This window comes from Rattus norvegicus, chromosome 6 (assembly GCF_021556685.1).
Source record: "Rattus norvegicus strain SHRSP/BbbUtx chromosome 6, alternate assembly SHRSP_T2T, whole genome shotgun sequence".
NCBI lineage: Eukaryota > Metazoa > Chordata > Mammalia > Rodentia > Muridae > Rattus > Rattus norvegicus.
This window is the reverse complement of record NC_141539.1, coordinates 28,154,626-28,182,434: the sequence shown is the minus strand read 5'-3', so window position 1 is coordinate 28,182,434 and position 27,809 is coordinate 28,154,626. Positions and strand designations below refer to the sequence as shown.

General features: G+C 46.9%; 1 protein-coding gene across 2 annotated transcripts in view; it reads right to left on the bottom strand.

Moving 5' to 3' along the window:
* Positions 1-27,809, bottom strand: part of Galnt14 (polypeptide N-acetylgalactosaminyltransferase 14) — a 222,814-nt gene that overhangs the window by 75,545 nt on the left and 119,460 nt on the right. For both annotated transcript variants that reach the window (NM_001012109.1, XM_087553061.1), the window contains 1 exon segment: positions 14,455-14,624. In NM_001012109.1, coding sequence (NP_001012109.1) covers positions 14,455-14,624 — 170 coding nt within the window.

Sequence of the window (27,809 nt, the reverse complement as noted above, 5' to 3'; positions counted from 1 at the left end):
ATCCTTTCATCTCCAACTTGCTTTTTGGTAAGTTTTGGTATGTCATCACGGCAATAGAAACCCTAAGACATTGATTCAAGTCTTATTTAATATTAGCCTTTGTCTACATTTTGTGTTTTGAAGACTGCATGCTAGAATGTTTTAGAAAAGTCAGAAAACCATGGGCTAAAGAATGTGTCCTCTTCCTGTTTCCTGATGCTTGCACACATTTCCCAGACTTCCCAACTCTGGCCTTCCTTTGCTCAAGAGGAGAAAGTTCCTTACAAGGGAGCAGCTGAGATCAGAACTATGCCTGTGGCACTAAGGAAAGGCCAGACTCAGGCTCTTGGGTTCAGGTATGCTTCTCTTGAGGGCCAAGTGTCCAGTATCTCTTCTCCAGAGACTCTTGATAATGTTTCCCTTGGAAAAGCTCTTAGGGGTCAGGTAACAAAAAACAAAGGCTTCTCCACTTTCCTAAGTTAATACCCTCTGAGTGAACCCCTCCCCAAATCTGTCTCTACCCCTTCTTTTTTGCCCTCCCATGTCTGACCTGTGTCCCAGCTCTGTCATATATCATTCCTGATGACTCTCTACTTGCAGTCACATGCCCTCAAACACTTCCCCCTTTTAACAGCTCCCTCATAGGAACCTTCTGTCCTCACTAAACCAGCTCACCCTTCTCCCTTGGTTATGCCCTACTGACATTTTCTAGACATCTCCTCTGTCCTTTCACCACCCCCTTTCCCAGGTGCTTAGTTGCAGATACTGTGTATCCCTTGGTCTAAAGACCTTCCTCCAACACACATCGGATGACCTGAGTGTGTCCACAAAGCTGTCCATCTCTGCAGGGAGACTCTGACGACCTATGGGCAGGGCCACTTTCCTACATTTTTATATTCCTTGCAGGCAAGTTACTCTAGCTGCCAGAGTCAATTTACTCATCTCTAAAACTAGGATCATAGTAAAGTTGTGAGGCTTAGCCGAGAGCACATATATAAGGTGCCTGGCACATGCCAGGGGAGCAGTATGACCAATAAGTGCTTGCCGATTATGGTCCCGGATTTATGAGTGAACACGAGAATCCTTTGTGGAGTGAAGGCAGCTTTAAATTTCCCATGATTTGATTTTATCATTCTGTTCTGAGGATTCCTTCCCACCCCTGCACTCCCAGACATTGTTTTCAATAGAGAGTTTGGAAATGGATTTAAGGCACACCTTGAGTCTCTGTTCATAGTGCTGATTCTGGTGGACAAGGAATGACAGCCAGGGACTGCACTGGACTCTGAGATACAAAAAGAGGTCAGCACCCCTGATACATGTCTCTCAAAGCTTGGGTAAGAGACAGAAAGGGGAGAGATTCTTACAATTTTAGGGGGATAGTTTTCTTTTTCAGACATGGACGTGAGTGTGTGGAAGATGCTGGACTTAGGCTGAGATTATCCCAGAGAGAGACACACTGAATTACTGAGAGATGAAGGAGTGTCCTGAACAGAGAGAAGATGATGAGAAGATGAGCTCTGGCCTGCCTTTTGCAAGGCTGTGGGGAAAGACATGCACACTGTCAGAAAAGAGTGTCAGAGGAGGGAGGCACCATTAGTCTGCCTTTGGATAGCTCTAGACTGTGGGGGTGTGATCTTGAATGGGTGCCACTCAGGGCTAAGCCAGTTGGGTGGCTGGGGTTGCTATGTCACCTGAGCGGGAGGCATGAGGCACAGAGCTGAGCAGAGTGCACAGAGACTTGGAGATCTCTAGAAAGTGGACTGGCAAAACATAGAGCAAAAGAAGAGCGTGACCAGGGTGTCTGACTCAGCTCAAACGGTGAACAGAAGGATTTAACCTAGCAGGGAGCAGATCTGAGAGCCAAGAGACACTGTGTTCTCTGTCTGGAGAGATGACCCAGGCAGGCTCAGGAAAGTGTGTGAATGACCAATGAAGGAGACTCAGGCTGAGGGACTGGGGGCAAGAGGAAGTGACAGTGTGGCTACTCTGGCCAACTGCAGGTTTATTTCTGGAGCAGGTAAGGTAAGAAAGCAAGAGCAGCTTGTTTGTGATAGAGCCTCCATCAATATAAGGGCTTCTTTTTGTGTTCCCAAAGATACCCAAGATACCCACCTTCACATTTACAGATCTTCCTTCTAACTAGCATAGAGGGACCTGGCTGGCCCAGCACCAAAGACTCCTCCTTACACAAATGTTCATCTGGCTTTCTAGCCGCCACCTCAGGCCTCACGTGTGGCTCCCCCTGTGCCATTCCACTGTCTGTCACCATGCTGGGCTTGGACCTCCTCTCTCCAGCGTCTCCCACCCACAGCTGTCGTCTCCTCTCCTGCTCTTTTCATCTCTTGTCAAACACATTTTATACTTGCTGGCCCTGAGCCCTAAATCACTTCTTCTTCTGGCCTTGGCTTCTCTCCTTAGCATCTTTTAAGTATAAACTCCACCAGATGAACTGCTGCGAATGCCTCCCCACTGCTTTGCTGCTTTCCAGCTTTTAAAGTCAGTTTGACATTCAAGTGGAATGCTCAGTGGTAGGAGTCCAGAGCTCTCCAAGGACTTCCTGTCAGCATGCTCTATACCAAACCATTCTTGAGCTGAGCTCAGCACAATGCACATAGAGCAAGAGAAACACCCCAAGTAACGAGGGTGGGAGAAAGTCCTAAGCCAGTGTCCTTCCATGCTTATCTTGCATCTGCCATCACCTCTCCTCCTCTGAGCCTACCATGTTTTCTTCTACCACTACAGAGCAGGGAGAAGATCATCATTATTCCCATTCTATGGATGAAGAAGTAGAGTCTCGAGAAGTTTCTGCGACTCATCCAAGGACCAGATAGAAGAAATATGTTTTCCCAAATTCTCAAGGGTTTGAAAATCTAGCCTTGCCTTTAGTGTTTCAGGTCCCTTGCCTGAGCCTCAGCTTCCTTCCCTGAAATGGTCCCTTCACCCAAGACCAAAGAGGACATTGCAAGAGATGTAAACTATTACATAAATACAAGACACACGTAGCTTTACATGGAGGACATCCTGGATCATACATCCTTTTATATAGGAATAGTCCGGTTACCTTGGCCCTAGTCCTAGCACCCTTATGATTTCTTCAAGTAACCTACTAGCACCCAAGCATTAGGGCTGTATGCTTCATACACCACAAACCAATGATTCTTTAAAGTACTGAGGCAGGGGAGGAGACTGTCGTGTGGCAACTTGTAGGTGTTAAAGATGAGAAGTGTGAAGGTTCTGGGTCCCTATTCTAGGTGACACATCAGACAAGTGACTACATACAATATGCTAAACTGCCACCCACAAGTCATGCCCTGCTCAGCAGCAAATAGTCCTGATGCTGAGAGGACCATTGTGCTAACACAGTCTGTGTTTCCAGTGTAAAAGAAGGTCTGACAATTGACCAAACATCTGACCAAGAGATGCTAGTACATCAGGCCAGGAGAGGCCTGATGATCTCCATGCTGAGGAAGAAGTAAGGAAGGCTGACTGGAGGAAACAGGTGGTGCTAATAAAGGATGGTGCTAATGGTTCTTGAGGGCCCTTGAGTCAGGCTAGGAAGGGGAGTTTGTGGAGGTAAAGATTAATTGAGGGCGTTGGGGGTGGGAGGAAGAGACTGCAAAGCAGGAAGGTGTCATGTTTCTGGAAATAGCTTCCAACCCGATTCCGCTCCTAAGTCGGCGCTTGCACACACTCTTACTGGAAGAAGAGCGATGAGGCAGCAGATGGAGCTGGAAGTGACCGTAATAACCACCTTGTCATTACTCTCATGGTTCACATGAAGAAATGGATGCTGTATATATACTAGATTTTACTAGAATTACAGGCGCACAGGCTGTGGTCCAGCTAGCCCAACAATGGTTGTCTACCAGATGAACCCCACAATGCTGGATTTCTCAGCTGGTCTTCAGTATATTCCAGAATCCCAAAATGAATAGGCTATAATGCCAGTGAAGGAAATAAATTTCCGGGGTTTGGGGGAGGGGAGAGAGAGAGAGAGAGAGAGAGAGAGAGAGAGAGAGAGAGAGAGAGAGAGAGAGAACTGCCAGCAAAAGGTGTGGCCCAAATTAAAAGTGGGTTTTTCCACCTCAAAAGATCTGGATTAAAAATAGGTCTTCCCACTTCAAATAATTTAATTAAGAAAAATAAATCCTCACATCTGTGCCCAGGTACTTGGGTTTTAGTTCATTCCAGATGCAGTCAAATTGACAACCAGAACTAGCCATCACAGATGGCAAAGAGGTTAGAGCCTTGTCTTAAGGAGAGCCCAGATACTCTTATATTTCTCTCCATATTCTATGATACTGCCTCAAAATGTTTGGCAAAATGCCAAAAGATAACCCGACAAGAAGGAGGTGTCAGAAGAGGAATGAAGACCTAGGTCTGGCTCTTGGATTTTTGGCAAAGTGCATAGCTAAAATATGAAATATTATCATAAAAAAGGTAAAAATAATATTGGTTTGGGAGTTTAACCAAAGTGCTTATGGAAAGTTGCTGTTCTGGGCAGTTTTCTGTCAACTTGACAGAAGCTAAAATGATCTGAAAGAGGGGAAGCTCAACTAAGAAAATGCCTCCATAAGATCCTGCTGTAAGAATTTTTCTTGATTAGTGATTGATGGGGAGGGCAGCCCACTGTAAGAGGTGCCATCTGTGGGCTGGTAGTCTATGGTTCTATAGGAAAGCAGGCTGAGCAAGCCACGAGGAGCAAGCCAATAAGTAGCCCTCCTTCATAGCCTCTTCATCAGCTCCTACTTCCAAGTCTGAGTTCCTGTCTTGACTGCTTTTGATGATGAACAGTGACATGGAAGTGTAAGCCAAATAAACCTTTCCCTCCCTAAGTTGCTTTTGTCACGATGCCTCATGGCAGCAACAGGAAATCCTAGCTAAGACAGGGGTAGTCCATAGGAGAAGATTGTAGCAATGGCTGCAGAAGGGCAAGGGAGTCTCCAGTTACCCACGTGGAGAGGCTGCTATGCTGGAGAAATATCATTCCATGGAACAAACATCAGCTTTCCCACAGAACATCCCTCATTGTTTTGTAAGCAGTAATCAGCAGTCTAAGTTCCTCATGGCAAATGTTTAGTCCAAAATACCTTCCCATTTGGCCATTAAACATATGCTTGGATCTTTTCTGGACTTCTTTACTTTGCCCAAATCCTCAGACCATATGAACTATGGGGAACAGATCCAGGCAAATCTCCAGAACCAAGGCCACAAGGACCTTCAAGGTCCATTGTGCCCTTCAAGGACACAATGGGAGCTTCTCTGGTCACCTGCCCATTACAGTTTGGCCTAGGTGACAGGATAGTAGATGGCACTGTTCATTCATTAGATGATTGAAGTGTTACTTTTTGTATTTCCTGGCATAGCTAAAATATACTTACCAAACTCTTAACTGTCAAACCCACAATCCCTGTGCATCACCTTTTTCTCCTTGTTCCAAGGCCAAGTTCATCTCAATTAGTCTGTCACTGTCTCTGTTGATCTGTTTCTGTCTTTCTGTTTGTTTCTATGTCTCGCTCTGTCTTTTCCCCAACAGTAGACTTAGTCCACAGAAACACACAAACACACACACACACACACACACACACACACACACACACACACACACACACACACACACAGTTTAGAACCTTAGAACCTGACTTTGAGTTTCAGCAAATCGATGATGAACAGTTTGACCTTGGATAGGCTCCTTTAACTTGCTGAGCCTGGTTCTTCTCATCTAGATGTGTGGTCCATCTCTACTTTTGATGATGTGCCCAGGTCTCAATAACCCACTCTGGTGCTCATTCTGAAGCACAGAAGTTGCTCTGGAATGAAGGACAGGTCCTATTGCCACATCCAGTTCCTTTACTCTAAGGCCAGTATTTGCTTCTCTTCCCTCCCATCTCACCTACAAACAAGTGGCTCAGTATGACAGCCATAAAACCACCCGAAGGGTTCTGTTGCTAAGATCCATGCCAAGCTCCTTAGCACCAATCTTAGTTTGGTATTCCTCCTCCCTTGGAGGCATCATTGCGACCCTGCCCCATTTTGTTTTAGTGCACTTTGGTTCCTTTCCTCTATTAGAAGTTCCTATAACACAGCACTGGCATAAAATGTGCATAGGGCATCTCCAGGGTTGCCATGGCAATAGAGTAGTCTAGTATGAGAATAGGAGTCTTCTAGTTGTTTACTGAGTTAACTCTAAGCCCTTCTCCTAAAGTTGAGACTTTGCTAAACATGACTCTGTAAGTTTCTCTTCCAGAATGTTTTCTCTGCTCCTACAAATCATCATCTCATCCTCGAAACAGAACTGATTCAACAATGCCCTGGCTCTCCTGTCTGATAGTTTCCTATGGTCTTATTCCAACATGGAATGCCTATCCCCTGGTGAGATCATCAAGACCCATATGTTCCTGCCAGTCATAACTAAAATGTCATCTACTTCAGAAAGCCCAGATTCCCTCTTCTACACAAGCCAGCTCCTCTTTATTCACAGAAATGTTTCTAGCCACGATGCTCTAATACATGACCAAGGCAGGAGTAACCAGACTAAAATATGAGAGAGAGGGAAGGTAGAGGCGCTGGAATCAGGAGAGATGGCCTCAATGAAATCCATACTTGAGACCCACAGGGACCCATCCCTAAGCCAGAACTTGACATGTGGCGCTGTCAGAATGAACTGAATGAACAAATTAAAAATGAATAAATGGATAATGTGCACAATGCAGGGCCAAAGTTGGTGGGCGTTTTTAGGAAACGAGGTACAGAAAACAAACATGCTAAGGTAGGTTTGTGGAGACGGACGAACCCTCATCCACCAGGGTTGTGCCTGAGACTAAGGAGGTGTGCGTCTGGAAATCTGGAACTCAGAAGGCAGCTGTAGCTCAGCCTCCAAAGAATCAGGGGACAGAAGTGAAAGGAAATCCTGACCAGGGGCACACATTACCCCAGTCCTGTGGCCCAACCTCCTTCTCACCTGGAAAGAATTATCTCGAGACTCTCGTATTAATTACTTTCCTCAAGGCCATGACCTGATACCTAGTATGAAGCAACTTAAGGAAGGAAGAGTTTACTCTGGATTACAGTTTGAGCATGCAGTTCATCAGGATGGGAAAGGCGTAACGTGGTGGGGGTGGGCTCTCAGCGGTGACTCCTCACTTCCACCTTTCCCCACAGAACAGGAAGCATGAGGCAGTGAGGCTGAAGTGCCTTTGTAAGTCTCCTTCCTTACAAAACAATTATGAGTGGATCTGGGGGAGAGGCGAGTGTGTGTGTGTGTGTGTGTGTGTGTGTGTGTGTGTGTGTGTGTGTGCGCGCGCGCGTGCGCGCGCGCAGTGAACTGGGAGTGGAGAATGAGTGGAGGGAGGAGAGCCTGTGGTTGGAATATATTGTTGAGAGAAGAAGAAATAAAAATTGAAAATTTGTTTGTTTTATTTGTTGGTTTGTTTTGAGTCCAGGTTGTCTTGTAGCTCAGGCCTGCCTCAAGCTTTCTATGGAATGAAGAGCAGCCTTGGACTTTCCCTCCCTGCCTCTCTCTTCTAAGTGCCAGGTTCACAGGATGAACACTACCACACCCTCTTCCTTGTTCCCTCTTCATGATGTCTGAGTTCCTAGCTCATGGGTTGTCCACCTGCATTGAGGGTTAGCATTCCATGTCCTGTTAAACATCTATGGAAACACCCTCCCAGGCATGCTTAATGGTATATCTCCTAGGGGATCCCAAGTCTAGTCAAGTTGATGGTGTCGATGAGCCATCACAGCACTGTAGACATCAGTGCCAGGACCCAGGTCTGCTGACTCAGTTTAGCCGCACAGCTATTTCCAAGGTACTCCGAATTTCCTCCACTGGTTCCCTTCCTTCCACTGAGCAACTTGGACTCCAAGCATACAGTACATAGAGACTCCATCAAGGGGCTCACATTTCATACTGAAAAATGGTTCACGCGGGGGGACTGGAAAGTAGCAGATGTGAAGAGCTTGTTTGCAGAAGCTAAGTGTCTGTGATGGGTTTCCCTCTCCTCCCTCAGCCTCGCTGCAGAATCACTAACACAGTGCTGAGCTAGTGGAATAGCCTTGACTCTGAGGGAATATGAACATTTTTTACGCTTAGCCATTCCAGCCGTAAAGATTCTTATCCTATTACCGCTAAGTGACGAGTGCAAGGAGAGAAATGATGATGATCTTTGACAGCCATTCCAACCGAGTAAATACAAGGAGGGAGGAATGCGTCCAGAGACCCGGGCCACTGCCCCTTCATTTCCCAGGATGAAAAGGAGCAAAGGAAAAATGTCTTCCTGGTGAGATGTATTGAAGTGTGGAATTTTCCCTCCAGGCAAGAGATGGGCTCCCCACTGGTTCTTACCACTTAGTTCCACACTGGACTAAGGCCTGGGAGAGTATGCCAGAAGGGAGCAATCAAACCCTGCCAGGCCAGGGAGGAGACCTGATGGAGCTTCCCTAGCTCTAACTCTATGGAGCCCAACCCAGCACCCGCTCCCCTGCAAACCAAGCAACCCCATCATGCATTGCTAGGCAACAGGAAACCACACATTTGCTTTGTCAGAATATCCACCTGTCCCTCACCACCACCACCACTACCTGAGGGGTGTGTCTCCGTTTGATGTCTTATTGTTTGCCAGATATTTTATGTACTATTATTGGGATAATGGGGAAGCCAGATGTGTGGCAGGGTTGAGGTAGAACAACTGGAAAACAGGAATGTTTGTTGGTCCAGTCACTGTGTTATAAACAGGAGAGCTCTGGGGACATATTCTTAAGACTCGTAGCTCTCCTAAAGTTGTCTCTTTCTTACATTATAAATTTTCTGCACAGTGCACCACTACCTCCTTCCAATCACATGATATATGACATATCCATGTCTCATTTATCATTGTGACCACAGCACCCAGGCAGTGACCTGGGGCCCAAGTTGTGGCAGAGCAACATGTCTGACATGGGAACATTGGGATTAAGATGCCCAGTGCTCTGTTCGGTTGAAGTGGGATAAGCTACCAGGACCATAAAGACTGAGGGAAGCTGGTCCACAACTGCAATGACGTGAAGAGTGGAGAATTGTGAGAGTGGGTGGAGTGGGTGGAGGTTACCTAGCCCAACACTTTACAAAGAAGATGAAGGAAGGGGAGGAACCAGGATGTTTTGCAAGTCCCTCTGTATCTCCCCTCCCCACATTTCTCCAGAGACATGCAGGTCTAAAGCATGTGAGTCTCAGCTTCAATTCTGTGACCATCATACCAAATGGAGATACGGGGGAACGTGGGTAAGGGAGTGATGTTAACCTCACAGTGTGACTATGTAAGGGATCCAGCATTTTCTGTACTGTTCTGGATGTGGCATTCTCACTGCCCTTACTCCTGGTGCTAGGAGAGTGCTAAGGAGTCCATCAGCTCATCAGCCTACAAGTGAGGACTAATGCCTTCTCCTCCTCCCGTCCCTCCCATTCAAGTCACCTGGCTTCTTCAGCTTCTGGGGCAATTCACCCCAACAACACTCTCCTGGCAGCTCTTGCTCTAATGCTCAGCTAATAGTTGTCTGTTCCAGGCGCTGTCCAAACGCATACTATAAATCAGAATCCAATTACTGTGGTAAGAAAATTGGAAGCAAATTTAATAAGCTCAGACCCCTCCCACGTGCTGTTTCTTCGCTCTTCTCTTTCAGTAATGAGAACTCTTCAAAGGGGGGGGGAAGCTTTTTCCCTTTAACTCTGTGACTGCTCTCTCCATTTCTCATATGAGGCTCCTGAGGGTCAAAGAATAATGAGAGAGGGCTTCTTTTAGCTCCTCTTTCCTCTCTGCATGGAAGGCAGGTGTGTGTGTGTGTGTGTGTGTGTGTGTGTGTGTGTGTGTGTGTGAGAGAGAGAGAGAGAGAGAGAGAGAGAGACAGAGACAGAGACAGAGAGACAGAGAGACAAAGAGGACAGAGACATACAGAGGTTGGCAGTCTTTCTAATAAGTCTTTCTTTTATTTATTCAACAAACAGATACTCTGGCCCTTATCACACACCAGACACCATAATAGATGTTCAGTCCGTTCCTTTCTCTACAGGGCAATTGACATCAGAACTAGCAGGATTGTTGCTGTAAGGCAGGATGATCTCCTTAGTAGAAATAAAGCCTGCATCACGGGGCTCAGTTCCATGAATAGCTAGGCAGCCAATGGAGATCATTGGCCATAAGGTAAAGCATGAGACCCTGCAGTAGACACATCTTAGGAATGGTCATGCCAGTTGCCAAGAGGGTGACGGGATAAGGGTGGAAAGTGAAGGAAGAGGGAAAAGAGGGAACAAGAAAGGGCAGTCAGAAGCTAAGATACCTGAACAGAGGGAGAGGTACACAAATATATGGGCAGTGGATGCACTTATCCCAGGGCCTCTACTCTCTCCTCAAACCCTGAGGCTTTTGGCAGAATCAGATCACACATGGACTTCACCTGGCTTATGCTACGTCGAGCAGGCCTTACAACCACCTAAAGTTCTTGCTGAGCCACATACCTAGGGTTCACCTGAAGTTTTCTGGGCAAAGCCTAGAATGTGCATTTCCAACATGCTCCCAAATGCTGCTGCTACTGCTGCTGCTGCTGCTGCTGCTGGTCCTTTGGTCTGGAAAAACAGACTTTCAAAGCCATTGTGAGTCCTTACTGTTCAAAGTGTGATCCACAGACCACAGGCATCCCTGTCATTGGGGAGCCCATTAGACATGCAGAATCTCGGGGCTGAAGAGATGGTACAGTGGCTAAGAGCATTTGCTGCTCTTCCAGAGGACTCAAGAAAGCGAGCCCCATGGTGATTCATTATCACCCGTAGTAGCTCCAGCTCCTAGGGATCTGAATCCCTATCCTGGGCTCCTCCAGTGGTCCCCACACATGTGATATTCACTCTCACATACAGGCACACAGATGCAAAAAGAAAAATTATTAAAAAAAATAAACCTTAAGAAGAAAGGAAATGCTGACTATCAGCTGCCCTTACCCCCAGGAGTCAGATGGGAACACATCCCAAGATGACTTGTCTGTTTGCCTGTTTAAGTCTGAGAAGCCCTTACGCAGGGCGGCCACCCACAAGTCTTGCTGCTCGTTAGAGTCACTTGGGAGCTGAGCAAGGACACACTTGAGTTGATTGGACTCTGGGTATCAACATATTTAAAGGACTCCCAAGTGCCTCTCAAAAGAAGCCTGAGTTGAGAGCTGCTAAGAGTGGCATTTAGAAACCAACGTGTCCCACTGTGATGCTGCTCAGTCTATCTCTCTGGATTCAAGCTTGACCTTGAACCCCACCTTTGTTCTTCCCTAGCCCCTCTGCCACGCCTGACAATCTAACCCCTCCCTCCTGGTCTTCTAGCGGGTGCTTCATTAATTTGTTCAGTCATCTCTGGTTTTCTACCAGCCTGCTTCTCATCCACACAAGGCTCAGCTATCATCGCGTGGTATATATACATATTTGAACATTAACTAGGAAATAGGCCAACGCTGTCTCCATATATCATTTGACCCTTATAACAACCGGAGTCAATGGGATCATTATTGTTATTTTTAATCCCTGCTTTTCAAAAGAGCAAAGCAAGGTGTGGAGAAAGCTAGTCCATTCATCGTGCCAGCTAGCAGGATCCCACAGGATGGGATCCCAGACACCCTGTGCTGACCCTCTGGTGACTATTCACATTGTTCTCGACTTCGGTCTGCTTTACATAGGGAGTCTGGCCTGACCTCTCTTGCTGGTGGTGGACCGGTAATAAATATTTTCATTTCATCTCTGAAGATTTGGGTAAAAAGCAAGGCTGGATTTACAGCAGTGATCCTTGTTGCAGGGGAGACATATGGAAAAGATATTTTTGGCAATCACAACTTGGTGTGTGGGGGAAGGGTGCTGTTAGGGTAGGTGGATGCTATTGGCATCTAGTAAGTAGAGGCCAGAGAAACTGCTAGAATCTTGGAACGCCCAGGATACTCCCTCAATGAAGAATCCTCCAGCCCAAAATGTCAACAACATTGCTGTTGAGAACTCCTGACCACCATTAGCTGTGCTGGCCATAACTGAGGTCAGCAGGCCCCAAAGTGAGTTCCAGGGTTCTACTGGTCTGCGTGGACAAGCTCATGTGACTGCACCAGAATCCATCAGTGATAGGACACACAGCAGGATTAGGGAACCTGGCTGGTGACCCTAGCCATGGATGGTTTCTGTAAGCAGGGACTGGATGAGGGAGATCCTGGACATAGAGTTTGAGGGAAGAACACAGGGCTTTTGTGGACAGGCTCTGGGGTTCTTGAGATCACAAGAGTACGACCAGCAGGGGGCAGCACTCTACTAAACTCAGCCTAGGGTTGGATGATTCAGTTGGTCCCTGCTCAAGACCCTCAAGATGACTTCTGGTCCTAGGTACCCATGCCAATTCTGAATCTTCTGATCTCTAATCTTTTGAGCTTTTTCCCCCCTGCAGGTAACATTCCCTGAATCCAGAATTCTCCGAGCAGCACACTTCCAGCTCCTGCAGAGTAAGGCTGTTACCCTGAGGCAAACATTCAGCTAATATTTTTTCCCCTTTTGTCTTCTCAAAGAGTATCTGGATTCTACCTCAGTCCTCTCTGCCCTTCCCGCTGCCTCCCTGCTGATCACAACTATTTAACAGATGGAAGCCTGGGTAGGTACAGAGCCCAGCATTGGCTGGCAAGCCTGGTTCTTTGGGGAACAACTTTGGCTCTTCATTGCCTGCCACCACAAGTCTGGCCTTTGTACAAACTTTCATTTCTGCTTTGCAGACAAAAGTGAGAGTACAGGACAGAACTCAACACATTCACCTGCTCGGTGAGCTCTTGGCACATCCTCCCACGGCTAAGAACAGTTGTTACTGCTCTCTAAGGCCTCCCACCCAGTCATATGGGTTCCTGTTTCCTTCCTGGGGTCCTAGCATCTAGAATCAGGACAAGGAAGCAACTACCTGCCTGAGACCTAATGAGGCTTCCCCCAAGCCCCTAATGGGGCTTCTCTCCTCTCCCTCTCACCTGATCTCCCATATGTAGTTTCTGCTCAAGGAAATATAATAACTTGTTAATTAAATTTTGCTCAGAGTGGAGTAACAGGATAAGGGCTGGGGAATTCAAATAACAATATTAAAAAGAATTTCAACGGGACTCTAACTTCAAGAGAGTTTAGGCCAGTAGGAGGGAGAAGGAGGGGACTTTGGCTATAGGGGACACAGACACTGCTGCTTAGGGGGACTTTCATGGCACCTTGTAAGGAGAGTTAAATTCACAGATGAACAGTGTTAGAAGAAGTCAGGCCATCATCCAGTTTGTACCGTTTGCTGTGTAAATGTGGACACCAAGACTCCAGCTCCATGCAGTAATGATAGTGACTAACAAGGACTAGTTGGATGTCTCCACAGGATGCATGTTGTATAAGACAAGATTTCCAGGTTGTGCAGTTCTGCTTTGGAAACTGAGTCTGAATGACTTTACATAGTCCATGCTCAAGAATTATCAACACAATAAGCCTCAATGATTTAAAAAGTCCTTTGTATACAAATTCTTTTTCCACAGTATGGGGACCCAAACCAGCTAAAAAGGACAAAGCTAAGAGTTCAAAGTCAATACTCTGTACCCTTATATCAACTCTATATACTTTTCCAGTTGAATTGCCTTTGACTCTCTCCACCCAGAGGAGAGAGTCACTGCTGTTGGAGTAGGTGCAAGGACAGAGTCATCCAACAAATACAGGTCATCTCTGTGAGTCTCTGGCATGTCTGGGCCAGTGCATGAAGGCTTGGAGAGGAAAATAGTGTTAGGACCCGATTGCTTTCTCAGACTTCAGTAGCAAGCATAGGGACTACCAAGACTGAAGGAGCAGTTGGTGAGGAAACAAAGCATCCATCTTCAAAAAGCCTCTTTCTGCTCGTGACAAAGCTCTCTACCTGATCTCTATTGCCCTCTGCAGCTGTCTAAGCCAGTGGTGACAAAGAAGCTGTGAGAAAGGGCCCCTGGGCGGGCAGACAGGAAACAATGTTCAGTGAAGAACATTGAGTCTCTTCTCTCATTGTAAAAAGTGCATGAGGTGCTACACAAAGAATTTCTCCCAGTGACAGGAGAGAGCATAGCCTGAATACTTGAGGCTTTACCCATCATGCCTTTCCACTTAGAGAGCAAGGCTAGGACTTAAGACTTGGTCAGGTAAGTCCAACTCCACTCTTTTAGTGTTCCATGAGTATTATAGCATGCATCACCTAGGGTGACCAACAGGTGAGGGACAGGTATACCCTCTGTGGTGGGCTTCTCACTCTCTTCAACCTCCAAGTAGAAAGCAGGACCTTTGGGATGGCTTGTGTACAAGCAGTGTGCAGCACAGAGACTTTACTCCATCCCATCACCTGTCCCAGTCCCTGGCACTGGGCTCAATGAGCAACGAGTCCACAAATCAAGGTCACTACTAATACGTCCTGGCTGCAGAGAGGGGCAAGGCACCTACATGGAAGAAGGAGAGGGTACCTCTTATGGCGTGTGTCTGGGACAGCCCGATTGCTGGATATCCGCTCGCTCTCCCGCTGGTTGAAAGCGTACAGCTTGTAGGGATCATCACCGACACGCCACTTTTTGGCATTCAGATACCGCCGCTCATCAAACTGCTCCCACAGGTCATCCCAGTCCGCATCAGAAGGCTGTGTGACATGAATGGAAAGTCTGTGAGAAGGCTCCCAGCCACCACCAGCTCCCATCCATCTGTCAGCAACCGACCAGGGACTAAGCTTATTCTGACAATGCTGAGCTCAAACACGGGGCCAGGGGCAGAACACGAGCAAACCCGCCAGCAATAATAATCACACACGGACCGGTGATAATATTGCTACTGCTATCTATCAAGCCCCACATGCCAGGTACAGTTCTAGGAGCATCAGTTCCATGATCTCATATAATCCTCACGCAGTTGCTCAGATGCGTCAACTGACAGATGAGAATACACTCTCACAAAGCTGTATGTTGCCCAAGACCCACACTTAGGAAGTGGCAGGACCTGAACCCAAATTTTAGCACCCCAACCTAAGAGACCATCTTCCCAGGACAATGTGAGGATACCTGACGCACCGGCACAGAGCAGGTGGGCCACAACTACTATTGCTTCCAACGTGCTTCAGGAAGTATGTTATCAATCTACAATGGTGTGTGGCCCACTAGACACCTTGGTCCTTTGTTTCTCCAACCCAAGGTCCTGAAGCCACTCTTAGAGGAAGCATCCATGGGTGAGCCAGTAATAAGTCTACAGTTTATGTCTGAGGACACAGGATTTCAGAATAAGGAAGGTGACTTTCATGATCTTGGTTTGTTTCATACTTAAACTCGCTGGAAAGAGTAGGGAACGAGGGACCCTAGAAAGGTCACCAGCCTGGCAAATGGCAGACCGTCAGGCAGAGCTTAGTCGTCTGGATCTTTTCGACAGGAGAGGTGAGGGCCTGCCTTCCCATCAGAGCCAAAGATGCCTGATCTACACCCATCAGCAGCACAATCAGAGCCAAGTCTCTCCACCCAGCTAGTGGGGCTGAGAATCCAGGCTTCAACTTGGCAGCTGCTTCCTAAAAGCTGTTCCCACTCTCACCATGTGAAAGAGTACCCCAAATACCCACACCTTTCAATTCCATCAAAACCACAAATGCTGTGCCTCCAGAAAGAGCTTCTTAATGGCCTCAAGTGGTGTGACTCATGACCCGAGGCTGGCATTGTTACCAAGAAGCTGTTCATTGATATGACCCTAGTAGTCAGGAAGAGGCTCACACTGCACAAATCTTACGGGAGAAGAGACTAGCCACTCGGTCACAGAATGCTGCTGTTGCTGCACACTGGCACCCAAGCAGGAGGATCAGAGCGGGCTTAGTGATATTTGCACGGACTCCATGACTGGGTAAGAGGGACTATAGCAGTTTGCACACTCATCTGGGGCACTGTGAGATCTTATCTGGTAATTGATCTCTCTATCCTCTGTTATCTCTGTTTGAAACAGCATTTTCCTCTAATAGCATAAAACGAAGCCCTAGGATCCAGTGATCTTTATCCAATAATTGATTTTATTAGTATCTTATGATACTGCTACTCCAGAACTTGCTAGGGGAAACTCAGGTGGGCGTGGGAAACCCACAAGCTGTGCTGTACAATGTCACAGCTTGACAGCTGTCACCTCTGTTTGGAACATCACCCCAGGGTGACCTTGACATCCCACCCTCATGGGAAGGGTCGTGGGATTGTCTCCCATTGGCTCACTGCCAACTTAATTCATTACAATTCTCCAAGTAAGTTGTAACTCTCACAGTGCTCTGAGCTAAGGTGGAGGGAGGAAGAAACAGTAGCACATGTTTTAGAAAAGTCTCACTCTGTGTACACACACACACACACACACACACACACACACACACACACACGAGACATCTATACTACACTCTATAAGGTTCAACCTCATAAGCTCAATGACCTATATAATCTCTGTGACCTATGAGGCTGACTATACCTGTGCGAGGCCCACGATTCAATCCCTATTACTGAAAAAAGAAGGGGATTTGGCTCACTGGTAGAGCGCTTGCCTAGCAAGCACAAGGCCCTGGGTTCGGTCCCCAGCTCCGAAAAAAAGAATAAAAAAAAATTAGTTACTTAGTTTGGAGATTATAAAGAATTTTCTCCTGTACTTGTTGTTGTGTTTTATAAAAAAAGAAAGGACTAGAATATGTTTAGTAGAAGCTTGGTATAGTGAGGTGGGAGAAGGTGCCTCTGTGGGCCCATACTGAGGCAACCCTTCCCCCCTGAGGTACCAGTCATACAATGGATAGTATGGAACAAAGTTTATTTAGGGGCATGGGGAGGGGAGTTGAGGAGGGAGGAGAGAGAGAGAGAGAGCGCCATGAGCATGTGGAGAGGGGGGGAGGGGAATAGGGAGAGAAGGCACAGAGAGGATAAGAGGTTAAGAGAGTAAGAGCATGGAGAGTGAGGAGGGGCAAGCAGCCCCTTTTAGAGTAAGTCAGGCTACCTGACTGTTGCCAGGTAACTGCGGTGGAGCCTAGAAGGAATGCCAACACTTATGAAGCTGACAAGAGCTGTTGTTGGTCACATCCCCAAAATGTATTTGATGAAATTCCTGGCCATCCTGTGGCCCAAGTACATTAGTATAAAATTAACTATTCAAAGGGCATGCATAAAGAAAAACTCTAGAAAACATCTGGGCCTTACGAAGCAGGCCATAGGGAAATAGACCCTGGCTACATATATGGGATGAAGTATAAGGAAGAGAATTAACTTCCATGAAATGGCCTGTTGGGGAATGACCTTAATCTATCCTCATAGCTGAACTGGGGTCTTATGGCTGAACCAGCAGGTGGAGGACCAGGCACCCATTGCAATAAGAGGCTGGAGAGAGGGGATACAGCCCACCTCTTGGGCCTTGTTCTAGGTCATACTCCATTTGCAACAAGCAGAGGCATGGGGCCCAGAGAACAAGAGGTCAGAGGTTGCTTGCTCTAGCTCTCTCTCCACCCGCAGTACAGCTAAGCATCCTCGGTATCTCTGGCAGGCACTGTCGTTTTGGAGAAGGCGCTGTGAAGACTCAACTGGAATTCTGGTCCCAGAACATACGAGTAACAGCCAGTTGGCAGGATAATCATTTGAATAGTCAGTAGGAGGCAGCCTAGGAAGGGACTGTCCCACTCGGGAAGTTTAACTGTCACATGTACAGGGTTTGCTGCACTGAGACCCCCTCAAGAGGGTCGCCTGTACTGGGAGCTGACCTTTCCCCAGGGACATCTGAATGTACTATATAATGGTGAAGGTGTCTTCAAAACAAATAAGCAAAATTTTATGTTGTACATGTGCACATAGATTGCCACAGATTCTTTTTATGATCCTCATCGGTGCAAGGAGGGGTTTGCTTAGAGGAGTCAGGTAGTGATTTGCCCAAGCCCATCAGCTTTTAAGGGATGGGTCTACTGATTTAATCACCCAGAGACAACAGGAGGTAAAACACTTACCTGTGGAAAGCCCCCCACAATGGCTTATTAAATGCTCGCTGACGCAGATATTGGAGCACTGCTTGCCATGAGTCATTTATTTTTCCTATGTTGTCCTTCTTGGCCAACCTTCAGCATTCTCAAGTAAGGTGGCTCCAGCTCTCCTTAGAAAGTACAGTGCGGAGCCTGACCTGCAAGCCGCTGTAGGAGAAGGTTTCTACCCCGTTTCAGAACAGCTGCAGGGCCATTAGTGCTGCCAAAGGTCTTTGTCTCTGGGTTCTCATCCTTGAGGTAAGCAGGGCATGGTGCCACCTGTGTCTTACTGGTGGCAACTCTTGCCTCCTCTGTCCTGGTATAGTGGTGTGTGTCCTGTCCCACTGGTGTTACGTAAGAGGTACACCTCACATTTACCTTTAGAAGCCTCCTCAGTCCAGAATTCAGACACATACAGGCATTGCTGGCCCACTAGGCACCTCTACTTCATCCCCAGGCAACTTCATGTTCTTCAGTGCAGTCTTTACCCAAGCCTTACCTTAGATAATTAGAAGGTTTTGCTTACCCAAGCAACGACGTCAATGCCCAGTTTCCTAGCTGCTTCTTTTCAAAATTTATTTTCGTTTAGGTTTATTTTATGTGTTTGAGTGTTTTGTCTGCATACATGTGTGTATGTCACATGTGTGCCAGTTAAGGTTTGAAGACGGCATCAGATCCCCTGGAACTGGAGTTACAGATGGTTGTGAGCCATTGTGTGTGAGTCGAAACTGGGTCCTCTGCAAGAGCAGCCAGTGTAGTGAACTTACTGAGTCATCTCTTCAGCTCTAATCTGCTGATGCTTGAATGCGTTCCTGTTTTGGACAGGGATCCCTAGAAAAATAGAACAACTATGTCTGTCTGTCTGTCTGTCTGTCTGTCTGTCTGTCTGTCTCTTTGTGTCACTCTCTGTCTCTTTTCATGTATTGCCCTGTCTCTGTCTCTCTATCTCTCTATCTCTCTCCCCATCTCTCTGACTCTGTGTCTCTGTCTCTGTCTCTGTCTCTGTCTCTGTCTCTCTCTCTCTCTCTCTCTCTCTTTCTCTCTCTCTCTCTCCCTCCCCCTTAGGAGAGGGAAGAGAAGTGGTGGATGGGAACCAACGTGTGTTAAGAATAGCTCATGAACTTTTGACTTGCAACCTAAGGTTGATGTCAGATCTCTGCTAGCTGAATGCCTTCTTTCTGGGTGAGGTAGAGGTCAGTCTTCCATCTCTTAAAGCCCCCAACTGACTGGCTGAAGCCCAGCCACATTTTGGAGAAGACCCAGCCTTACTCCAAGTGCCGAAATTTAAATGTTCCTGTCATTTAAAACCAACTTTGGAGAAACATCCAGAATAGTGTTTGACTGAGTACCCGGACCCTGTGGTATAGTAAGTTGCATGTAAAAATTTACCATCACAGCACCTCTTGCAACAACCTGAGAAGGACATAGTGAGTAGAGAGCCTCGAGTTATCTCAAATCCTTACAGAGTTAAAGTTCAATAGGAAAAGATAGCCTGCTTTCAGAGAAGGAAAGTGGGACACGGGGAGAGTAAATGATCCGCCCAAGTTCTCCCACTTTTCAACAGACAGTGTTTCTAAGTCTGTTGTAGGGAGCTGGAGCCCCACTTGCTCACAAGCAGGCTGTCTTCAGGACCACAGCCTCTGGCTCTCCAGCACGTCTGCCCCCTGGACGGTTCTGCTTCCAATCTACTGTGTGCTGATCTTAGCACCGCAGCTGGCCAGATGCTTCCAGGGAACCCTCCTTGCCAACCGACAAGCTACTACCACCTCAGATTGGGGTGCTTTGCCAGGTGCGCTATAAGAAAGCCTTTGCTGCCCGTTGAGGGGTGAGGCCAGAATCTGCTGTGTGCAGAGCTGCAGTTGTTAAATGCTGAACAAGGGGAAATTTGAGTCCCCTCATGTCAAAGATCCCTGAGAAGTTAAGCCTTGGCTCCCAAAAGACGGAAAACCAGAATTCTGATGTAATCAAGCCTAAGAAGGGCATGAAGGACTATGTGCTCGACTCCCAGGAGATAGAAATGCACAGCCTAGCTGGGAGAAAACACCTCTCATTCAGACGAGGTTCACTAAAGTCCAACAAGGTTCCACCAAAGAAGGAATTGAAAAAAAAGAGAAAGACCACCCCATACACACGAGGAAAAAGGAACCAGCTCTGTTGGCCAAAGTAGCAAAACCTCTGAGCACACTGATACGTACTCCAAGGGTTCCCGCAGAAAATAACGCCCATCCACCTGGAGATCCAATGTAGGTACAGCTGTTGATAAAACAGGAAAGAAGAAGTGGCAAAAATGAAGGGCAAACAAAACAAAATGGCTGAGTAGATCTGACAAAGACCGAACAGAACATGGAGTACTTAATGATATGAGCAGTGGAAGTCAGTGTCTCGCAGAACAATGAGAAATTCAGAGAGTACAGAAAGCCCTGTAATAAAAGAACAATTTTATTATACCTAGGAAGTGGGCGGGCCAGTTATAATTCTCACTTTACAGACAAGAAAACTGAGGCCCCAGTTCAAACTCTCAGAAAAAAACCAGTGTGTCCGTGTCTGTCTGTGTGTGTGTGTGTGTGTGTGTGTGTGTGTGTGTGTGTGTGTGTGTGTGCGTGCATGCGAATATGCGTGCTGGGATGAGGTTGAACATAGGGTCCCCCTCTAATACTTTGGATGTCAATGTTGACGTCCCTTCCATATCACTAACTGTGCTACTCACTGGTCCTTTCCTCCATCTGCCAGTCAGTCCGTCCCTCCTAAAAACAAGAAAGTATTTACTCATTCCTATGTTTTTGTCTGGCCAGCAGGAAGTGACCTTGCTTTTGCAAGGACATCCAGCAAAGGGAAGAGATACAGCACACTTCCTCGTGCCTTCCACACCACTGATGTGATTCCTAACGTGAGGAAGGTTCCAGTAGGGAAACACTACTGGGAATACGCTCATGCCAATGGTTAGGACAAGCTCCGGCCAAGTAGAAGCCAGCCAGCCTCACTGACCTGACAATGGAGGAGCCGGAGGGGCCTCTCCCCTTACCAAGGGACAGCACATCACTTATGGATTATTAGATCAGATCTTCATTTTCATATTTCCTCCGTGTATTATCACCTCTCCTTCTTGCTGGAATTCTGTCTTGGGAGTTACTTAATTGATGTGCAGAAATCTAAATTTAATTTATTATGATCTAACTCACTTTAGAAGCCAAATTACCCTGCACTGGAGAAGGATCAAGTCAATATCCCACTTGGCTTTCTATTTATCTTCCATGGGGTTTTCTCTCCTTCTCCTTAGGATTCATTTTTATCTCGGGTGCTGGCCGTAAATTTAAATTTTCCTCAGAATTAGGCAATTGCTCCTTCAGTGTTATGGCTTAATGGTTAATTTTAATTATAGGAGCATCGCTCCTTAAAGAGTTGATAGACAGAATAGACATCTAATACAGGAGGAAAGGGCTATTTCTCAGACCAAACGAGGTAGGCTATAATTCGACAGGGGTGAGTTTAGTTTCCTGTGTCACCTGCTCTAGTCGCTGTAACCGTTTGCAGCCTCACTGTCCTGGGACCAGCTACCTTCTTTAAAGCACGGGTGCTATGAGTTCCTAACTGAGGTCTTTGGGATACGCTGAGCCCAGACTCCCTCCAACACTGGCTTTTCTTCACATAATTTGGGTCTTATTTAATCACTGACGAGAGTAATCTTTCTTTACTCTGCCCTCCCATGGTTGTCCACGTATGTGGACATGAGAATACAATGTTGGGGGGAAGCTTCTAGCTTCCAGGAAGTAGAAAACTTCCAGTAATTATTATAATTGCCTGAAAAACCTCCAAATGTGAAATATAATATGATTAGCTGGATGGAGAGAAGCCCAGTTTTTGTTTCTGGAACTGCGGTGGCAGGGGAGGGGAGAATTCACACAATGTGGCCCCTATATGGAGTTTAATTTGCTTACTAATTAGCACGCCAGGGGTTGCCAGAAAAGTCAAAATCAGCATGACAGCAAAGAGGAATGGCTCCTGGCATGTGCCTAGGCAGGAGACTGCAAATGCTGCCGGGTCTGCTTCCTGCTCGCAGAGATCCATATAGGCCATCACCAAAAGCTCAGCCCGAAGATCCCTGTGGAGGCACTGCTAGTTAATTGTCATGTAGAGGAGGGATGCATCCCAAATGCGGAAAGACATCAGACAGAGAACTGGCTCCGCTCACAGTGTCTAGTATCCACCAGCAACTGGGATCCCTTCTCTTTCTGTACAGAGTCTGACACAGTGAGTTGTCCAATGAGACTCGAGAAGACCCTGCATCAGGCGGGTTGATCTGCCCATTACAGAGTCTGGTTTTGGAGAAAAGTGTTTACTGGGAGAAGAAGTCAGTGCCCAGGAGAGACTAAGACAGGAGTGAATGCAGAGGAAGGGCAAGAAGTGGTCTGAAAGGGTAGTTGCTCTCTGGGTGGAGCTGAATTGGGAAAGACTCAGCTGAGTCCTTCTAGGCATAAGGTTACCGAGTCAGAATGGAGATGGCCGAAGAGGGCTGGTGCTGTGATGACCTTTACCGGATAGAAGAATCTGAAGGAAGAAGAAGATGGATTCTCCCGAGGTGGCCAGGCAACAAAGCCAGAGTAGCCTTCAGCAGAGGCAGAGACTCCCAGTCAGAAGCCTAGCCCTTTGAAAATTGCTTCTAGAAGGATTTATAAGAAAAAAAAGTGAAATGAGAATTTGAGTCCCTCGGTGAGGAAAGAGCTCTCTCCCTTTGAAAGCCAGGCTTCTCTCCCCTCCTTCGCTTGCTGCAGAGATCCAGCAGATATCTTAAGGCATCGTCAGAAAGCCCTTCAGCTGCAAGAAATAGCTCGTGGAGCCAAGCAATTTTCAAGGGGGCCCTGGTCAACCAGAGTATCTGGTAGAAGTCACAAACGAGCAGAACTAGGGTCACCGGGAGCAGAAATGTGAGTGACTAAGGGGGCTGGGTCTTGTCGTTACCACACACCTGCCTAGTTATGCGGCTTCAAACCTCCCCTTGGGCAAAAGGAAACATGCACCGAGGCTGACACTAATGGAATGAAAGGAAAAGGTCAGGAAAGCCAAAAACAATAGGAAAAGTGCAAAGTAAGAACTGTGCCCTCTTGTTCATTCTAACTCATTCTTTTTTTCTGGACAGGAAATGACTTGGGCCAGAGTGTGAATGTCAGGGGAGGATGAGATGGCAAATGGGGTGGGGACACACAGTCCAGAGACGGAGTTTGCCTTTGATCAGCACCCTATCCTGTAGGCCAAGGCTATCCTGAAAATGCTTCTCCTTCATCTCTGTGTAACTACTTTCTCCCCACATCCCAAGGGCAAAACCAATCTTCCCCCAACCCTGCTTTACAGGACCAAATCAGATCCCAAACGTGAGATAAGATATGAAGAGTCGCTTGCTAGGACATAATGCATATGTAACGTAGTACTGCTGTCAACATGGCCGCAGTTACGATTGTTTCTCCTGGAGACTGAATGCTAATGGGGAGAAAAGTGCAATTGCCTTCCTGCCAATTTATGTGTAGCTGCTTCTTCCGTCCCTGTGCCAGAAACAGAGGTCTCTGACAGCATCTACACGTGACTGGATATCTTGCCTCACTGTCCAGCTGTGGGGGAGTGGTCATTATTAATGTGAGTCCCTCCTGGGGTTCCAATCTTTATTCTCAAACCTGGGTTGGAACACAGTGCCATGCAAATGATAAGACAAGAAACTATTTTAAGAAACTAATATATGAGGTTATTATCTGCTCAGAAGGCTGCAGATAGAACTTTCGCTAAGTCTTTTTATATACATAGTGTATTAAAAGAAAAAGGTGGAGTTGTGATGGATGACTCTGAGGAGAGAGAAGTACGAGAGCAATCAGCTGGGCGTGCCTGGGACTCTGCATTTGTTGAAGGTCAAGAGACCTGGACTCAAGGCTAGCTCTCAAATTCTCGCTCCCTTTCTTCTTGTGGACTTGTCAACCCCATAGGGTCTTGTTGGTACCTCCTGGACTTTGCTACCCTGCACAGGCCTGCAGCTTTGACACTGTTATCAATGTGCTTGATGAGGTTTGGGGCTTCTCAAATTTCCAAGTTATTGTATGGGTGGTGTGTGTGTGTGTGTGTGTGTGTGTGTGTGTACGCACATGTAAGTGTGTTTTACTAAGAATTAAATCCTAAATATCACACATGTTAAACCAAAGTTCTACCACAGAGCTAAATCCTCAACCCTCACTTTATTTTGTTATTTTATTTTAGTGTATGTTAAGCACATACATGGCTATATTTACAGGTATGTATGTACAGGTATGTGTATTATTCTTTAGAGTCAGAGTCTTACTAAGTTGCTTGGGCTGGTTCTGCACTTACTCTGTAGCCCGGGCTAGCCTTCAATCTTGCCCTCTTCTGCCTCAGTCTCAATACCTGGGATTACAGGCCTTCACCACCATAGCCAGCAAGATTTCTCTAATGGGAGAAATCCAGATGAGAAGTTGTGGGAAGCCAAGCAAATGGACTGGGTTACAAAGGTGACAAAGTCTATACTGGACTGAGTCACTCACAGGATGATGGCAGAAACCAGGGAATCTGTACATGTCACTCCTTCAAATACTCAGAATGAGCCTGGGGGTTACTAGTTAATCAAGCTGCACCTGAGTGTTCTGGAGTTAAAGTCATTTGGCTGAGGCCACATCTCAAGCAAGTCTGGTCACTGGGTCTAGCCACAGGTATGTAGACTCCATACTCACCCTTCTCCAGGATCTGTCAAGGCCATGGTCACCTGTTAAGGCAGGTGGAATTCCCTGGGTAGCACCTGAGTAGGAATAGTATAGCAAAGAAGGGAGAGGGAGGAGGCTCTGTGTAGAAGCTCAGTTCTGCACTTGGTTCAGCCAAGACTATCCTAGCCAAGATCCCTCCTCCCCTGAAACATAGCTCAAAGGAGAGTTTCAGACTTAAGTGTTCCCTAAGCCCTGCCACTCACTCCCCAAAGGTGACATTAGCAGAAAGCCTCCAGCTCTCAGCTAAGCAGAATAGGTTTCCTCTCTCTGTGCCTCTGAAGTGGAGGCTAGATCTCCCTAGATACCATGTGCAGCAAGGGCTTAGAGCCTAGTGCATTTTCTTTCAGCTCTGTAAATAAGGTGACATCCAGATGGCCCCTGGCTCCCTCAAAACTAGGTCAGCCCCTGAACGCAGAGGTGTGGGCTGCAGGGAATGACTTTGAAATGACTTTATCTCTCAGGACTCCAGGAGGGCTGCTGGCTGCCTTTTCATAGAAGGGGCTCTTTTATGTCAAAAGCAGACCCACAGTTCCCAGACAGCATGCCTGCTGAGGCTGGGTGGGGGTGGGATGCCTGTCTCAGGTTAGCGGAAATGGAGTGCTGTGGGTGAGAGTGGCAGTAAGCTGATAAACTCAGGGACATCCTCATAAGCCTGTCCCAAACACTGGACATCTCCCCAGTACAGTCAAACCCCTTCCGGGTCACCTCATATGAACTGTCAACAGAGGATTTATTACACACTTCTAATATAAACAGTGTTCTCAGGGGCATTTCTCTCACCTTGGGAAACACCAATAGTTTCTCCCCAAATGACATGGCTGTCACCATCTATCCTTGTCCAAACCCCTTCTGCAATGCCATCCCAACCTGTGGTAGGGATGTCACAGGCTAAAGGGACATTTAAAATGACCCTCCCTCCCTCCCCCAGTAAATTAATTCAATACTTTTTCTGCACAGTCTCAGACACTCTCGCTCTCTCTCCCTCTCTCTCCCTCTCTCTCCCTCTCTCTCTCTCTCTCTCTCTCTCTCTCTCTCTCTCTCTCTCTCTCTCTCTCTCTCTCTCTGTGTTTCCTAGAATGAGTGGAATGAGACACACTCCCTGGTACAGTATGGAGTGCAGGTTTGCTATTCAGATGCATTGGGGAAAGAGTAATAAATTCGCCAGGGGCAGTTCTGGCTTTGCTTGCCTTATAAACAAACTCACTATAAGATTCCTTTAAGCAATCCATGCCCTTAGCCAATTAAAACTAGATTCCGGAGACAAAGAAACTAGCACACAAACAGTCCTGCTTAGCTATATTCAGGGAGGTGAGGTGACCCCTGAGTTTCCATCCACCCATGTCCTCACCTTGGACTCACAGCAATAGTAAGCCAGAGCTCTGTGGCTCACATCCACTCAATAGGACAGACATATCCTTCCTGTTATTCGTTCTTCCGAAAGAGAGACTTCTGTGCCTCAGATTACGTCTCTTCTTCGAGAGGGATGGAAACTGAAGCCAATAAGGTGAACCCCACCCTTAAATTTCTCAGTATTGCTAGGCGGGACTCTCTACAGTCTTTCTCTTCGATTCCTCTCAGACCCTCAGGTCTGCTGGAGTGTGGGTGTTCTGCTTGAAGCTGGTCTCCTTTCAAGAGCCACTCCATACTACCCACGCTCCCCACCCCCAACCCACAGCCTGACAGTCTCTGGCTCAGTCCAAGAGCCTCTCCCAGCACATTAAACATTAAGGCTTTCCAGGCAGAAACGATAGTTGCATTTTCTCACTGCCTCTGAAATCAAGGTTGGGGAGTGGAGGTGGCGGGAGGGCGTGGCGTGTACGGAAAGTAGGTCATTAGTGGTAAAGACTACAATTTTCAGTCGCTTGTTAATGCTCTGTTTATATGGATTTCTTCAAATGTGACATTTTAATGGCATCCTAATTGTGTGATTACAGTGCAGTTGACACCACTCGGGGAGGGAGGGCAACAGGGACTCCAGAGATCTGCTGGGTAAGGCGGCTCCTACCACAAGGTTGTCTGGGGTACCCATTCAGTAATTCTCAGACGAGGATGCATGAAAAGCTTAAAAATTGGTTCCCCAAGGGCCCTCTGCTAAACAAGAGCCATTGGCTCTCAGAGAGCTTTCATACTGCTTAGCTCTGGGCCAAAGCTAACGATCCTGGTTGCAGACACCTTACCTTGGGGCTCACCAATAAAGGTTTCCCTGGACATTCACTCATTCATTCATTTTCTTTACACATGTACTTTTACACTTTTTTAAGTTTCTAATATACTTTGAAGGAAGGAAAAGACCTGTGGATATTGAAAAGTTAAAGATGAAGGGTCATATTAATAAAAAGGAGACATTAATTGAGCACTTACTGGTGCCCAGCACTGAGTTACACAATTAGGGTCACCCATCTTCCCTGTCTCTGAGCACCATTCACTCACCAGATAAAGCTGTCTTTCAATGTTCCTGGATCCCAGCTCCAGGACCCCTCTTTTGGCTCCTCTCCCGACTCTGGCCTCTCTTTCACCTACTTCCTTTGCTGGTTCTTTTCTTGGTTTCTTTCTTAACTGTGCCTTCTGTAACTTCCATAACGTATGGCTCTTTCCTTCCACCTAGCCCCTCCCCTATGTCTCTGCCACAAACCCAACCATTGGTGCTACAATAAGGCCCAATTGACTCTATCCTTCCACTCTGGGTCTTCAGTTCATTTTCCAAATATGTCTTCTCAAAAATGAATCTAGGCCCACCATATCCATTCTGATTTAAGCACTGTACTCTCAGTGTGGCTCCCAGAATACCCAGAAAGACAGCTTCTCCCCCTTTCTTGGGCCCCAAGACCATGCCTACTCTGTGCCTATGAACACCCAGCCTCATTTGCTCCATGTCTCCCCATGCTTCAGCCTTACCTCTGTTTGTAAAAACAAGACCAGTTCTCCACTCTCCATCTTCTACACCTGCCTAGAACTCTATCTGGACCATTCTCTATCTGACAAACTCCTCAATAATCGGATTTTGAAATGAAGCATTCTATCTTTAGATGGCCTCCATGCGTCTTAAAGGCTGAATCAAGGCCCTCCTATACTTTCCTAG